This window comes from Schistocerca piceifrons, chromosome X, assembly GCF_021461385.2.
Source record: "Schistocerca piceifrons isolate TAMUIC-IGC-003096 chromosome X, iqSchPice1.1, whole genome shotgun sequence".
In the NCBI taxonomy this organism is placed as follows: Eukaryota; Metazoa; Arthropoda; class Insecta; order Orthoptera; family Acrididae; genus Schistocerca; species Schistocerca piceifrons.
The window spans coordinates 474,520,954-474,537,120 of record NC_060149.1 but is presented as its reverse complement, the minus strand read 5'-3'; the positions used below and the strand labels follow the sequence as shown (position 1 = coordinate 474,537,120).

The following is a 16,167-nucleotide window of genomic DNA, read 5'->3' as shown; positions in this document are numbered from 1 at the left end:
TTCCCTGTTCTCTGAACTCTGCCCATGATGAATATGAAATTTCACACTAAAGTTGCACTGTATATCTTAAAACTGATACAATAGTGCAACAATATTGGGACACTGATGTTTAATCATATGAACTCATATTATAAACACAATTTTTATAACAGATGTGTTTTGCTCACTGAAGTAAGTGTATCCCAGAGTGAAAGAGTTTCATGATTTAACCAAATACATAACCGATTGTTCATAGATCACAGACAGTCAAAAGTAAACTCTAAGCATTATTAACTGATGGCTCTGCCTGTACATTAAATATACCTTTAGAGCTACAGCTATTCCTCACTGTTAATACTTGTGAATGTATGTGTTTAAAATTTTTATTTCAATAGTAACAATTACCTTATAAGGCAAGTAAAGGTTAAGCTCATGTAATAATCACAGCATTAAAACTCACAAAGACAACTGCAGCAATACATTTTCATACTAATTATTTCTAACAGAGAAAATTACCGAACGGTTTGATACATTGTTTATAAGATATTGTAACTATGGTTTTCCCCACCATGTATATTTAAAGCTTAGAAATAAACAATAGCTCCAGATAAAGTAGATACTGCTATCTTCATGCATAAACCATAGCTCACTAAAGTGTATGTCGCTGTGACCACCATTATATAGTGTGATGCAGCAAGGTATTAATTTACTTGGTCCATTTCATATCAATGAAAGGGTTTTCAGTCTTAATGTAATTGTAAAAGATAATGGACAACAATACATGTAGACGGAGTTTCATGGAACTTTGTTTGTTTGTATGTGTGTGTGTGTGTGTGTGTGTGTGTGTGTGTGTGTGTGTGTGTGTGTGTGTGTGTGTGTGTATGTGTGTTTGTTGTGTAGTACTGAATATCAAGGAATCTCAATTCCAGTTTTACTCAAACCTCTTCATTAAAGTAAAAGATGCCTTAAATTCATTATCCATTTGTGTGTCTGTGTTTTATATTACCTTTCATATGTGAAAAATATATGTTTTTGAACTAACTTCTTTAAAACTGGATATCTATATATTTTATAGAAATTTCCAGATATTTTGTCATACATACATTACAAACCCTCTACTATTTAAATTCTTTTAGCCTCCTGCAAACCTGTCTATCTTTCACCGTGACACATGTTCCAATATCATTTGCAACATTATTAGTTTTGTAATCTTGGTTGAACCATATTTTCATACTGATTATGTTGAGCTGACAATGTAAGATTATGATTTACTATCCTCATTCCCCAATACTGAATTTGGACTTTAGACGACTTTGATTCAGATTTTATATGTATTACAACTATTTAAATCTTTTAAAAGGATAATTACTGAAATTTGTTTTTAAATATTATTTCAAAAAGTAATTTTCTACTCTTAATTATGATATGCACTTTGCAACAAATATAAAATTTCAAATTCAATTATACCATTTATTTATAGACTGTATAAAACACAGTAAATTTTATTATTCTTAACAGCTGTGGATGCTACTGTATATTAAGTTATTGAATGTGTTTACTAATGCAAATCCAGCACGTAATTGTATGGACACACTGTGTCTCTATCAATGAGCTGCTGCCATCTTTAGTGAAAGACCTATTCATTATACCAGAAATGTTTTAGTCAATGGCACTTATTAGTAAATGTCCACTGGTAATTATAAATTCAAAGCTTTAATAATCTGAAGTTCTGTATTTAAAATAATATTCATATTCAGCACCTTTCTACATATCACATTACAGCTATTTCCCTTAAATTACCTGTATTTTAGCGTTTCTAAATAGCCAAAAAACTTTATGAATTCAAATCTTATTTTAGTCGTTGTGTGAATTATACTTTAAGATCATCTCACTTCATCATATACTATTAAATGTACACCATAAAAAACCTATTTCTCAAAGAAATTACGTACCTGGACATCTAAATCTAGCCTATCACTTTCTAAAATTCTGAGTTATCTGAATCACCTCCACCATTTGTAACTCACAGTGACAGGTAACAGCAAAACCTGTAGTTTTTCAAGGACACTGAACATATTGCTCTGCTTGTGCATGTTTTGTGATTTTGAGGTGCTCACATTCTTATGTGAATTTTGTTTATCCAATTTGCAAGTTTGTAACTCAGTTCTGTTGCATGGGTTTAAACTTAGGTTGTAACAGCAAATAAATACTGTTAACAGACATCTAATAAATAATTTTCCAGTTGAAAGATTGTCTTTAACTAGATACTGATATATTTTAGTTGTTTCCCAAAAATTGACACATTATCTCTTATACTATAATATAGTCTAATATCACTGTCTTCCTGTGTCACACAACAATGCATTACTGCACGATATGTCTGGGTGAGAAGAAAGGTAACATAAACAGAAAACAACTATTTTTAAGCAACCATATTCAAGAGCTGCAATTCTTTGCTAGTGCATATGCATATTTACTGAAAAGAAATTCCACATTTAAGGGAAGGGAAATGCAAATCTTGCACAGAATTATTTATTTGTTTTTTCTTTTGTTTCTGAATACCCAACCAAAATTGCAAGGTACTGTACCATAAATTGTTTTTACTTATAAAAAGTTCCTTTAGTCATTCACATTACAGTACATTTTTCCTTAATTTTGTTTGATCCAGGTAGTTTTTGTCGACCACCTTTCTTTGAACCAAGCTCTAATGAAATATTTCTATTTTTCTCCATGTTTAGCAGTTCCTGGAAGAGTTCCTTCACGTTGTGGTTTGTCTTTGCTGAAGTTTCCATAAAACTGCAACCCCATTTACCTGCTTCAGCTTCCCCTTCAGAAGCAGGGACCTGAAACATTAATTGCTGATTAGCTCAGATGATAGCGCACACAAACCAGGAACACATTCCTTTACCAGTACTTATGAATTACATGATCCTCATTTTCGCTGTCTATCTCTGCTTGCAAATTGTGACAAACCAGCCTGGTAGTGTAAAACATTGTATACACACAATACAACAGTCTATAAACGATTCATTGCAAATGGATTATCCTCAACACCCACACAGCCCACTAAAGGTGATTACATATATCTTATTAAAATGATTAGTAATGTTACACATTCCAGGAATTGAGATTTATGCAAATAAATATTACGGCATCCCATGCAGAAAAAGTACTGGCGCTATGATAGGGAATAAACTGAGATAGCGTAAACACACTATTTCGCTGTTTAAGATACTAACTTCCGTGTGTTACAGTTGCCTATTATACAGGGTATTATTCTGCACGTAATGCTGAAGATAGTCTTATTGGCGGTGTTTGTATGAAAATGAAAGTTTTATGTTATGGTCTCCTACATGCTTGAAAACTTAATTAATGGAGCAATAGCTATACACAGTAATATTCCGTACAACGGCACTGTTTAGCTGTTAGTCAAGAAATTGATCTCCTAGGACATGTATTTAACATTTTCCCGTTTTGAATTTAACTTACATCCCCTTCTGCTCTACTCATGCTAATTGTTTGTTACCTGTCATTCAGATTGCAATCTGCCTGGCAATTTACTTGTGGTATGAGCCTTAATATCGACGCCTTCCCATCATGTAACTGACAAAGTTAAAAGCTCGCAATAAACTTGCCACTGGGTAATTTTAAATGATGATAAAAATGTTGTATGATCCCTATATTTTATGTTTTATCTTTACGAAAGCACAGAAAATAATGTGGGGAAGCAATTAAAGTTAATACTGAAGCAAAATGGAGACTTGCTTTCACTCTTTCACTTCACTGTGAACGTGAAACAGAATGTTTATTTGAGCACCCGTATTCACAGTGCAGCACGCATACATACCTGGTTTGAGAAAAACTCTGACACCCTATTGCACGTCGACTGACCAAATGAATCACGTGATCTTAGTTCCACAGAAAATATCTGGGAGTAATTGGAAGAGAGGATGAAATGTTGGAACCAACATCACCGCATATGGGCGGCTCTCTCGGATCTAATCATCACCCAATCAGTGAACTTGCAAACTTTCTCCCTCGTTGAAATGAGGCTATTATCAGGACTGGAGGTGGTGTTTTAGGGTATTAGCGTGATGTCCACTAGGCTTATATTTATAGGAACTCTGCGTATATTCATCAACATATGGGTTACTCTATTATTGTGAAAATGAGATGCGAATTGAAAGAAGTTTCAATAAGCTGCAAAAAACTTAACATTACCACATGCTTCTCACAGGTAAATTTAGGACAATAAGCATGATGATTTTAATAAAAAAATATATTATTCGTCTATGAGTTTGAGTGTATATTATATAAAATGACAACTTGTTCCTGATAGACATTAATAGAATCCTGTAGCAAATGGAAGGCGGCATTTACGTACTGACTAGTTTAGATGAAAGAAAATATTTACGTACCAGCAGAGAAAATATTGTATGAAGAACATAAGAAACAAAACTTTCTAAGAAAAATTTGTTACTTTCCAGGTGATTAATGGCTGTACTAAACATTTTGAAGCAAGCGAGAAAATAAAATGTAATAATTGTAAGAAGGGATAGTAAATAAGACATATTCACGAACTGGAACAAGATTTCATTATAATGCGATGTCTAGAATGTTCCCGAATGTACCAAATTGCTTAAAGAGACAGGAAAGATCCTAATGAAAGAAGACTGACGCGAAATAAGACATTTACTAGAGACCTGAGGAGTTGCTTACAGGGGATGTTATTGTAAGTCACAAAGATTACACAACCACAAGGAAATAAAATTTAAACCTACGTTTGGTACCACAAATTCCATAGGTATTTTATGAAAATGACCGGGTTAATAGTCACTTCGTTTTCGGATCTGATTTTCCTGCTGGAAGACAGGAGCGACAAAACAAGAACGAATACAAAGGAGGTTGTGAGTTTCACACTTTACATAAAGATTCGACTCCAGCTTTCGATGGCCAAGACAAAGCCACTATCAAATCATGTACAAGTATAACATCAGAAACCAACAGCCGCATGCTTGTTAATATGTGTCCTATGGGTTCAAGAGTGTATGGCTTACACAAATTACGCAAGAATGGCATTCCAGTATAGCCAGTAGTGTCATCCATCTCTGCTCCTTGTTCCCTACTGGCGATAGAACTAGATTACATCATCATACGAAATAAAATTTCAGTCTGAGTTTGGTACCACAAATTCCATAAGATTCTTTTAGAAATTCATTGTGTATTAGACCCACCTACTTCTTACCTAGTATCATTCCATGTCACTAACTTATTTACAAATGTACCCACAGATGACTTTCAATTGGCTCAACGATTCCCTTGTCCTGAATATAGACACCTGCGGTTCCTTTTGCACATGACATCCGGCTCGAGGCGTAGGGAAACAAAATTAAGTTTTGAAGAAAAATGAATAACAGTAGTTATTTCTTTATTAACTATTGACGTAACACACTAACCCAATTTTCAACTTATTAGATCTTATTCTCGCAACAAAATAAATGGAAGCGATGAACTTGATTCTTCACCATCACTTCTTCAAATTTTGGGACAATACTGGAAATTGCGATTCTCATGTCTTCCATCTGTATTCATACGCGACCTGTGTTTCGTGTTGATGACTGAGGATGCTGAAAAACCTGCCTCACATAAGTAGGATGTTGCAAAAGGTTTCAAAATTCGTAAGACCTGTTACATACTTGCAGATACTTCTACTTCTCCAATCTTCGAAACTTAAGCAGTGATGAGGAAACGAACTTAGATTTCAATGTGCAACTTCAAGGAATATCAATTAAATGCTCTTGTTCTTGAGTGGTAAGTGCTGATGGAAGCTCTGGACTTTGACCCAGTTCTGTTGATCAATTTCTTCTGGAACGTTCTTCAGGAAGTAATAACTGAGTTACGCTAAATGATCCAAAACCACCGACTCCAGTTCTCCTCTCAACTGAAAGTCATTGTCTTCTAAACCCGTGTGAAAAGAAAAACAAAAAAAAGTAATGTATATCTTTATCGTCGAGCGTTTCCTTCCAAAATATTAGTTTCTTTCTGAAGGTTGAAATTTGTGTGACGGTCGTAGAATGTAGACCTAATTACCTTGGAGGAAAAAATGTAATGATCTGAGTTTTTCAAAGATGTCACAAAAATACTATAGCTTCGAAACACAATCTCTGTCTACGACGTTCTTTCGCTGAGCAAGGGAAGAATGACGTTCATTCCTGAGTTCACAACCCTTTTCAAGACATTACCACACCAAAGCCAGAGAGAGGTATTGTAATAAATTAGAACTCAGTCCTCATATCAAGTCTGAAAAGTTGATCTTCATAAAATTTGTGGCCATTTATAAATCTCAATAACGAATTAGGTGCAAATCATTGTGGTCTCCTATATATTCATCCAACTGAATGGCGAAATCACAATTATCTTTGAGTTTTTCAACCAAATGATCATTAATGTTGTCAGCCATATCGAGTACTCGACGACTAATTACGTTGCTGACAAAGGTACGATTGCCATGGCCATCGCAGCTGACACACTTATCATAGTAGGTATGTAAATTTTAGTGGATAATTTTGCGTGAGGCAATCACCGTTAGGAGCAACACGTCACGTGATCAGGTCAGGCATTCACTATTCACTACATGCAGGAGGCAGCTGCTTGGTACTGGAGTACCTGTGGCGTGCATGTGGCCCTTTTTTTTTTTCTTTTAAGTTCGAGAAGCCCCCCCCTCCGCCCCCTCCCTTCCCCACGGGATCTGCGATGAACTGCCTGCCAAAATCGAAGTTACATCAACCACACTGTTGTCAGAGAATGCTCGTCCTCACAGATCTGATAGAGAAAATGTTAATAGGTTATTGGTAAACTGTTTGAGCATCCAAGGACAGCTTCCAGAATTAGTATCGCTTATTGAAGATCGTAATTCCCAGATAGTATTAGGAACATAAATTTAGTTGAAGTGAACAACAACGAAATCGTAAGTTCGGATTGGAATATCTGTCTGAAGGACAGGTTAGTCACCAATGGTGACGACGTATTTATCGTAGTAAAGAATTCGATAATATCTGTCGAGGTTATAACGTGCTCCGAACGTGAATTAATCTGGGTGACGTTAAGCATCAAAGGTGGATCAAAAATGGTAATCGGATGCTTTTATATGAGAGGCAGTCTACATCTACATCTACATTTATACTCCGCAAGCCACCCAACGGTGTGTGGCGGAGGGCACTTTACTTGCCACTGTCATTACCTCCCTTTCCTGTTCCACTCGCGTATGATTCGCGAAAAGAACAACTGCCGGAAAGCCTCCGTGAGCGCTCGAATCTCTCTAATTTTAGATTCGTGATCCCCTCGGGATTTATAAGTAGGGGGAAGCAATATATTCCAAACCTCATCCAGAAAAGCACCCTCTCGAAACCTGAACAGCAAGCTACGCCGCGATGCAGAGCGCCTCTCTTGCAGAGTCTGCCACTTGAGTTTGCTAAACATCTCCGTAACGCTATCACGCTTACCAAATAACCCTGTGACGAAACGCGCCGCTCTTCTTTGGATCTTCTCTATCTCCTCTGTCAACCCGACCTGGTACGGATCCCACACTGATGAGCAATACCAAAGTATAGGACGTACGAGTGTTTTGCAAGCCACCTCCTTTGTTGATGGACTACATTTTCTAAGGACTCTCCCAATGAATCTCAACCTGGCACCCGCCTTACCAACAATTAATTTTATATGATCATTCCACTTCAAATCGTTCTGTACGCATACTCCCAGGTATTTTACAGAGGTTACTGCCACCATTGTTTGCTCCGCTATCATATAATCGAACAATAAAGGATCCTTCTTTCTATGTATTCGCAATACATTACATTAATCTATGTTAAGGGTCAGTTGCCACTCCCTGCACCAAGTGCCTATCCGCTGCAGATCTTCCTACATTTCGCTGCAATTTTCTAATGCTGCAACTTCTCTGTATACTACAGCAACATCCGCGAAAAGCCGCATGGAACTTCCGACACTATCTATTAGGTCATTTATATATATTGTGAAGATCAAGGGCCCCATAACACTCCCCTGTGGCACGCCAGAGGTTACTTTAACGTCTGTAGACGTCTCTCCATTGATAACAACATGCTGTGTTCTGTTTGCTAAAAACTCTTCAATCCAGCCACACAGCTGGTCTGATATTACGTAGGCTCTTACTTTGTTTTCAGGTGACAGTGCGGAACTATGTCGAACGCCTTCCGGAAGTCAAGGAAAATGGCATCTACCTGGGAACCTGTATCTAATATTTTCTGGGCCTCATGAACAAATAAAGCGAGTTGGGTCTCACACGATCGCTGTTTCCGGAATCCGTGTTGGTTCCTTTAGATTCTGGGTTTCCAGAAATGACATGATAAGCGAGCAAAAAAAAAAAAAAAAAAGTTTCAAAATTCTACAAGAGATCGATGTCAGATATATAGGCCTATAGTTTTGCGCATCTGCTCGACGACCCTTCTTGAAAACTGGGGCTACCTGTGCTCTTTTCCAATCATTAGGAACCTTCCGTTCCTTTAGAGACTTGTGGTACACGCCTGTTAGAAGGGGGCAAGTTATTTCGCGTACTCTGTGTAGAATCGAATTGGTATCCCGTCAGGTCCAGTGGACTTTCCTCTGTTCATTGATTTCAGTTGCTTTTCTATTCCTTGGACACTTATTTCGATGTCAGCCATTTTTTCGTTCGTGCGAGGATTTAGAGAAGGAACTGCAGTGCGGTCTTCATCTGTGAAACAGCTTTGGAAAAAGGTGTTTAGTATTTCAGTTTTACGCGTGCCATTCTCTGTTTCAATGCCATCATCATCATCCTAGAGTGTCTGGATATGCTGTTTCGATCCACTTACTGATTTAACGTAAGACCATAACTTCCTAGGATTTTCTGTCAAGTAGGTACATATAATTTTACTTTCGAATTCACTGAAGGCTTCACGCATAGCCCTCGAAATGGCTCTGAGCACTATGGGACTCAACTGCTGAGGTCATTAGCCCCCTAGAACTTAGAACTAGTTAAACCTAACTAACCTAAGGACGTCACAAACATCCATGCCCGAGGCAGGATTCGAACCTGCGACCGTAGCGGTCTTGCGGTTCCAGACTGCAGCGCCTTTAACCGCACGGCCACTTCGGCCGGCGCATAGCCCTCGTTGCGCTAACTTTGACATCGTTTAGCTTCTGTTTGTCTGAGAGGTTTTGGCTGCGTTTAAACTTGCAGTGAAGCTCTCTTTGCTTTCGCAGTAGTTTCCTAACTTTGTTGTTGAACTACCGTGGGTTTTTCCCGTCCCTCACAGTTTTACTCGGCACATACCTGTCTAAAACGCATTTTACAATCACCTTGAACTTTTTCCATAAACAGTCAGCATTGTCAGTGTCAGAACAGAAAATTTCATTTTGATCTGTTAGATAGCCTGAAATCTGCCTTCTATTACTCTTGCTAAACAGATAAACCTTCCTCCCTTTTTTTATATTCCTATTTACTTCCATATTCAGGGATGCTGCAACGGCCTTATGATCACTGATTCCCTGTTGTGTGCATACAGAGTCGGAAAGTTCGGGTCTGTTTGTTATCAGTAGGTCCAAGATGTTATCTCCACGAGTCGGTTCTCTGTTTAATTGCTCGAGGTAATTTTCGGATAGTGCACTCAGTACATTGTCACTCGATGCTCTGTCCCTACCACCCGTCCTGAACATCTGAGTGTCCCAGTCTATATCTGGTAAATTGAAATCTCCACCTAAGACTATAACATGCTGAGGAAATGTATGTGAAATGTAATCCAGGTTTTCTCTCAGTTGTTCTGCCACTAATGCTGCTGAGTCGGGAGGTCGGTAAAAGGAGCCAATTATTAACCTAGTTCGGTTGTTGAGTATAACCTCTACCCATAATAATTCACAGGAACTATCCACTTCTTTTTCACTACAGGATAAACTACTACTAACAGCGACGAATACGCCACCATCGGTTACATGGAATCTATCCTTTCTAAACACCGTCTGTGCCTTTGTAAAAATTTCGGTAGAATTTATCTCTGGCTTCAGCCAGCTTTCAGTACTTATGACGATTTCAGCTTCGGTACTTTCTATCAGCGCTTGAAGTTCCGGTACTTTACCAACGCAGCTTCGACAGTTTACAATTACAATACCGATTGCTGCTTGGTCCCCGCATGTCCTGACTTTGCCCCGCACCCTTTGAGGCTGTTGCCCTTTCTGTACTTGCCCGAGGCCATCTAACCTAAAAAACCGCCCAGTCCAAGCCACACAACCCCTGCTACCCGTGTAGCCGCCTGCTGGGTGTAGTGGACTCCTGACCTATCCAGCGGAAACCGAAATCCCACCACCCTACGCCGCAAGTCGAGGATTCTGCAGCCCACACGGTCGCAGAACCGTCTCAGCTTCTGATTCAGACCCTCCACTCGGCTCTGTACCAAAGGTCCGCAGTCAGTCCCGTCGACGATGCTGCAGATGGTGAGCTCTGCTTTCATCCCGCTAGCGAGACTGGTGGTCTTCACCAAATCAGATAACCGCCGGAAGCCAGAGAGGATTTCTTCCGATCCATAGCGACACACATCATTGGTGCCGACATGAGCGACCACCTGCAGATGGGTGCACCCTGTACCTTTCATGGCATCCGGAAGGACCCTTTCCACATCTGGAATGACTCCCCCCGGTATGCACTCGGAGTGCACATTGGTTTTCTTCCCCTCCCTTGCAGCCATACCCCTAAGGGGCCCCATTACGCGCCTGACGTTGGAGCTCCCAACTACCAGTAAGCCTACCCTCTGCGACCGCCCGGATCTTGCAGACTGAGGGGCAACCTATGGAACAGCACAAGCAGCCATGTCCGGCCGAAGAGCAGTATCAGCCGGAGACAGAGCCTGAAACCTGTTCGTCAGACAAACTGGAGAAGCCTTCCGTTCAGCCCTCCGGAATGTCATTCGCCCCCTGCCACATCTCGAGACGACCTCCCACTGTACCACGGGTGAGGGTTCAGCCTCAATGTGGGCAGTATCCCGGGCAGCCACAGCCGAAGTCCGATAGGAGGATGTGTGGGACGAGCTGGCCGTCCCCGACAAACCCCCATCCGGACCCCTGCAGTGATGCCCATTGGCAACAGCCTCAAGCTGAGTGACTGAAGCCAACACTGCCTGAGGCTGGGAGCGGAGGGACGCCAACTCAGCCCGCATCCGAGCACAGCAGTCGCAGTCCCAAATGAAAACCGAGCACCCGCTATAACGGGGCAATTGAATGGTTCCTTTCAAAAGTAATTACTACAAGTTTCAAAATATTTATCCCGCTGGTAGACGAGGCGATCAATTCCTGTTTCGTAGAACGCAGTCTGTCGCTAACGCACCCACTCTTGCACTTCCTTCCCCGACTGAAAGAGGCGTCCACGTGTGACTTTCTTCAGGTCGCCAAAGACGCGGAATACGTGAAAATCACACGGTGAGAGATCTGGGCTGCACGGAGGATGCTGCAGTGCTTCCTAACCAAATTACTGAGGCGTAAGCCTTCGTCCGATTGGCAGTGTAAGGGGCGGGGATGGGGAGGCAGTGTTATCGTGCAATAGGAAATTAAAAGCTGTTCACACAAATTTCGGTAAGATAATTGCTTCTTAGACCTCATGGGGCCTCTGCTCGTCGAGGTTCTCGTGCGTGGAACCACAATCAACGCGCAGCACTATGAAAACACTTTGCAGAAACTGCGACGTCCCATAAAGTCAAAACGCAAAGGAATGCTTTCGGACGGAATGACCTTGTTGCACGATAACGCCACCCCCACTCTGCCAATTGGACGAAGGCTTCGGTTTAGGAATTACGTTGGGAAACGCTACAAGGGGGGTAGGGGTGGGAGCGGGGAGGGGTAAGCGTCACGTCCGACGCTTGGAGGAGGCTCTGAATACCGGGCTATTGCACGCACTGGATGCCAACGGCGGCAAATTGTGGTACATGTCACCCGAGAAAGTCTACTCACAAAATTTCAGAAACTGGCTGTAAATGATAAATCTAGGAATATATTCCAACATCCTAGATATCGCTCCGAGGGGGATAGTGAGAAAAAGTGATTTTCACATGTTTAGAGACCTGAAGGAAGATATGCGTGGACGAAGAACTGCAAGAGTGGGTATGGTTGTCGATACGTCTGCGGCCGACCGCGTTATACGAAACAGGAATTGATTGTCTCGTCTCTCAGTGGGATAAATGTCTTAATGTATGTGGTGATTTCTTTTGAATGGAACCATTCCATGGTCCCGTTGTGGCGTGTGCTCGGTTTTCGTTTGGCTGCCCGTTATGGACCACCAGGTTCAGGAAAAGGAGTGGTAGAGCGCGTCATAGAGAACTTGGAGAATAACGTTAATAACTTTCCTGATCATGCCGTTGTAATAGGGGGGACTTCAGCTTGCCAGGTACAGATTGGGAGAGTAATCCGATAAAATCTTATGGCAGAGACACGGATTCATGTGCCATTATTCTGGATGTCTTATCCGAAAATTACATCGAGCTGATAATTAGAGAACCAACTGCTAAACGCTTAAGTCTGTGATAGTAACTATGACTAAAGGTATTACAAGGAATGTTAGGAAAGTTAGGAAAATGTCTTTACCTAGCAATAATGAATCTCCCGAGAAAGTCTACTCACAAAATTTCAAAAACTGGCTTTAAATGATAAATCTAGGAATATACTCCAACCCCCCAGATATCGCTCTCAGGGGGATAGTGAGGAAAAGATTATACTGGTTACAGCACGCTCAGAGGCATTTAAAAAATCATTCTTCCCGAGCACCGTACGTGAATGGAACGGGAAAAAGCCCAAGTAACTGGTACAGTGGAACGTACCCTCGGCTATGCACCTCACAGTTATTTGTGGAGTATAAATGTTGATGCAGATGTAGATTTAGAAGGGTACAAACTGCAGAGAATCTGAGTAGCCAATGTCAAATATTCACTGCTGAGGACGAACATATGTAGCACAAATGAAAAAAAATTCAAAAGCATCATTCAATATGCTTCAGACAAGTGTGTTCGAAGCAAGGTCTTAAGGACCCACCGTGATTTAATAGCCGTGTTAAAAAACTGTTTCGTAAACAAACTAAGAGAGCTTATTGACAGATTCAAGAGAGGTCAAAACGTGGTTGACAACCAAAAGCTGATCGAAGCGAAAATGAGTGAAAGGAGAGCAGTGAGAGAAGCGTTCGGTACTCTGAAAGTAAAATTTTGTCAATCGATCTGACTAAAAACCCTGAGTTTTTGGTTCTACGTATAATCAGTAAGCGGTTAGAAATCCTCTATTCATTAACTCTGTGATCATAATGCACAGAATCAGAGGATAAAAGAGAGAAGGCCGAAATACTGAATTCGGTATTGCGAAATTGTTTCACCGCCGAAGATCGTAATAAGGTTACTGATTTCATTCATAGTACCAACGTCGGAATGTCAGACACTCAGATAACCGATATTGGAATAAAAAGGCAACTACAATTGCTTACTAGTGGAAAGGGATCAGGACCAGGCGACATACCTGTAAGACTCTACAAAGATTATTCAAAAGAATTTGCTCCATTCCTATGAGCAGTTTAACATAGATTGCGGGGGCAATGAAGGGTACCTAGCGACTGGAAAAAAGCTCAGGTAGCTCTCTTTTTCGAGAAGGGTCGTAAGGGAGATGCACATAATTATAGTACTATAATTATGTGCATCTCCCTGTATCGTCTGTCTGTTGCAGAATTATGGAACATGTTTTACGCTCAAGAATTATGAAGTTTTTGGAGAACGAAAATCTCCACTATAAAAATCAACATGGAATCCGCAGATCTGGAAAACTCACCTCGCACTGTGTCTCCATTTGCTTCACAGTGCCGTAGACAACGGCGCTCAGGTTCATTTCGTGTTCCTCGACTTCAGGGAGGCATTTGACACGGCCCCGCACTACCGTTTAGTGAAAAAATTCGGACTTACCGAGTATCGAACCAGATTTGCGAAAGTACTCAAGACTTCCGTACAGCCGCGCGGGATTAGCCAGGCGGTCTAAGGCGCTGCAGTCATGTACTGTGCGGCTGGTCCCGGCGGAGGTTCGAGTCTTCCCTCGGGGTAGGTGTGTGTGTGTGTGTGTGTTTATCCTTAGGCTAATTTAGGTTAAGTAGTGCGTAAGCTTAGGGGCTGATGACCTTAGCAGTTAAGTCCCATAAGATTTCACACACATTTAAACATTTGAACTTCCGTGCTGATAGAGCTCAAAACGTCGCTCTTAAAGAAACAAAGTAAGGAGATGTAAAGTTAATTTCGGGAGTACGTCATGGAAGTGGGAGAGGACCATTACTGTTTACAATGTACATAAATGACAAAGTAAGAAGCTTCCGAAGCTCTATGGGACTGTTCACACCGGAAGCGGCTGTGTATAGCAAAGTAGCTACGCCAGAAGTCACTATCTATTAACAGAATGAGCTACAGAGGATTAATGAATGGTGCAGGCCTTGGCAGTTGACACTGAATCTAAATAAATATACCACACAGCGCATACATAGGAAAAGAAACCCATTACTGTATAACTACATTATTTATGACAAATTGCTGAAAAAAGTGTCTACTGTAAAATATTTAGGAGCTACCTGAAATGAAATAACCACAGAAAATAAATAGTAGGAGAAGTAGATGCCAGACTGACTCATAGGCAGAATCTTAAGGAAATGTAACACATCCACGAAGGAAGTGGTTTACAAGGCACTTGTTCGACCGATTCTTGAGCATTTCTTCATCAATCTGGGACCCTTAACAGTTAACACTGATAGAAGAGATAGAGAAAACCCAACGAAGAGCGTCGCGTTTCATTACGGGACCATTTAGTCGGCGCGAGAGCAGTACAGAGATGCTCAACAAATTCGAGTGGCAGACGTTAGAAGAGAGATAACACTTTCCGGGAAGAGTCGGACAACATGTTTCTTTCTCCCATATACATCTCGCGGAATGACCACGACGAGAAAATACGAGAAATTAGAGCTAATACAGAGGCTTACCAACAGCCATTCTGCCCACACGCTATTCGCGAGTGGAACAGGGAAGTGTTGATCAGTTAGTGGTACCAGAAATACCCTCCACCACACACCGTTAGGTGGCTTACGGAGTATGTTGTAGATGTGAATGTAGATGTTAATACCATATCCAGAGCATGTGGTAAAATAAGATATTCCGCTATGGTGTGAAGTTCGTTGCCTTTATGCTACAAGGTAGGACATTTCGTGAGGCAAAAGAATCTTAACTTGTTGAATCTAAGTTTTTTTAACTTATGGGAAAAGTATTTTCGTGGTTTGTTTACTAAACTGCCGTGATTTAACTCCAAATCTCATTTCATTTTATCAGGAAACGTACTTACAGTAGCTAGTACTCTGAAACAAAAGACACACTATGATATTTCTTCATTTCCAAAGGTGAATTCAAGTATCTCGTCATGCATCCCGCATTTTAGTCTATTCGTTTCTTTAGAACTGAATGATAAATTTGAAGCATCACGTTTTATACTTAAATTTAAATATTTGTCCATGCTGACAGAGAAAACAGTCGCAAAAACAACCAACAATTAAAACCAACCTGCTTTCGGCAAAATTGATCTTGGAAATTACTATGATTAAAAACACATGAGTCTGGTATTGCGGTTCGACTATCACAGCAACAACACTTCATTGCTGGCCCGCTATATGCCTCTTTTAGCGGACATGTTATTCCTTTAATCATAAAGTAAATAAACCAAATTAATTATTTTTATGAACATACAGCGGCGCCATTACGTAGCTGTGACGCCCCTGGGAAATGCGATGTACAGAGCGAAAATCCCAGCATTAGCAAATTAAAAGATATTTTGCGTCAGTCTAAAGTAAATCCTGTAGAATTACGTGAAGTAAATCCTGTAGAATTACGTGACGTACTCGTTGCTAGTCAATCATATGTAAAACAGAAATATTTTCAATTTGAGAACACTTATTTTCTGATCACCTCTCAGTCCTATGCTATCTAAAATTATTATGGACGTTTATTAACAAGTTTTCTTACAGAACGACCTACTGAGTTGCAAAATTAATTATTGGGTCAAGTATTTAGAGCATTTGTTGTGTTTAAAGATAGGTGCCACCAGATAGTTAAATAAATTGCTACAACATTTGAACTGCAAAAACAACAAAATTTA

At 40.4% G+C, this 16,167-nt stretch overlaps 1 protein-coding gene across 1 annotated transcript in view; it reads right to left on the bottom strand.

Annotated features, from left to right (window-relative positions):
• Nucleotides 1-2,538: 2,538 nt before the first annotated feature.
• LOC124723121 (GTP-binding protein Di-Ras2) overlaps nucleotides 2,539-16,167 on the bottom strand; it is an 857,802-nt gene continuing 844,173 nt past the window's right edge. Inside the window, exon 7 of the mRNA XM_047248304.1 lies at nucleotides 2,539-2,822. Within this exon, the coding sequence (XP_047104260.1) occupies nucleotides 2,607-2,822 (216 nt within the window). The 3' untranslated portion in view covers nucleotides 2,539-2,606. The remainder of the gene's footprint in view (nucleotides 2,823-16,167) is intronic.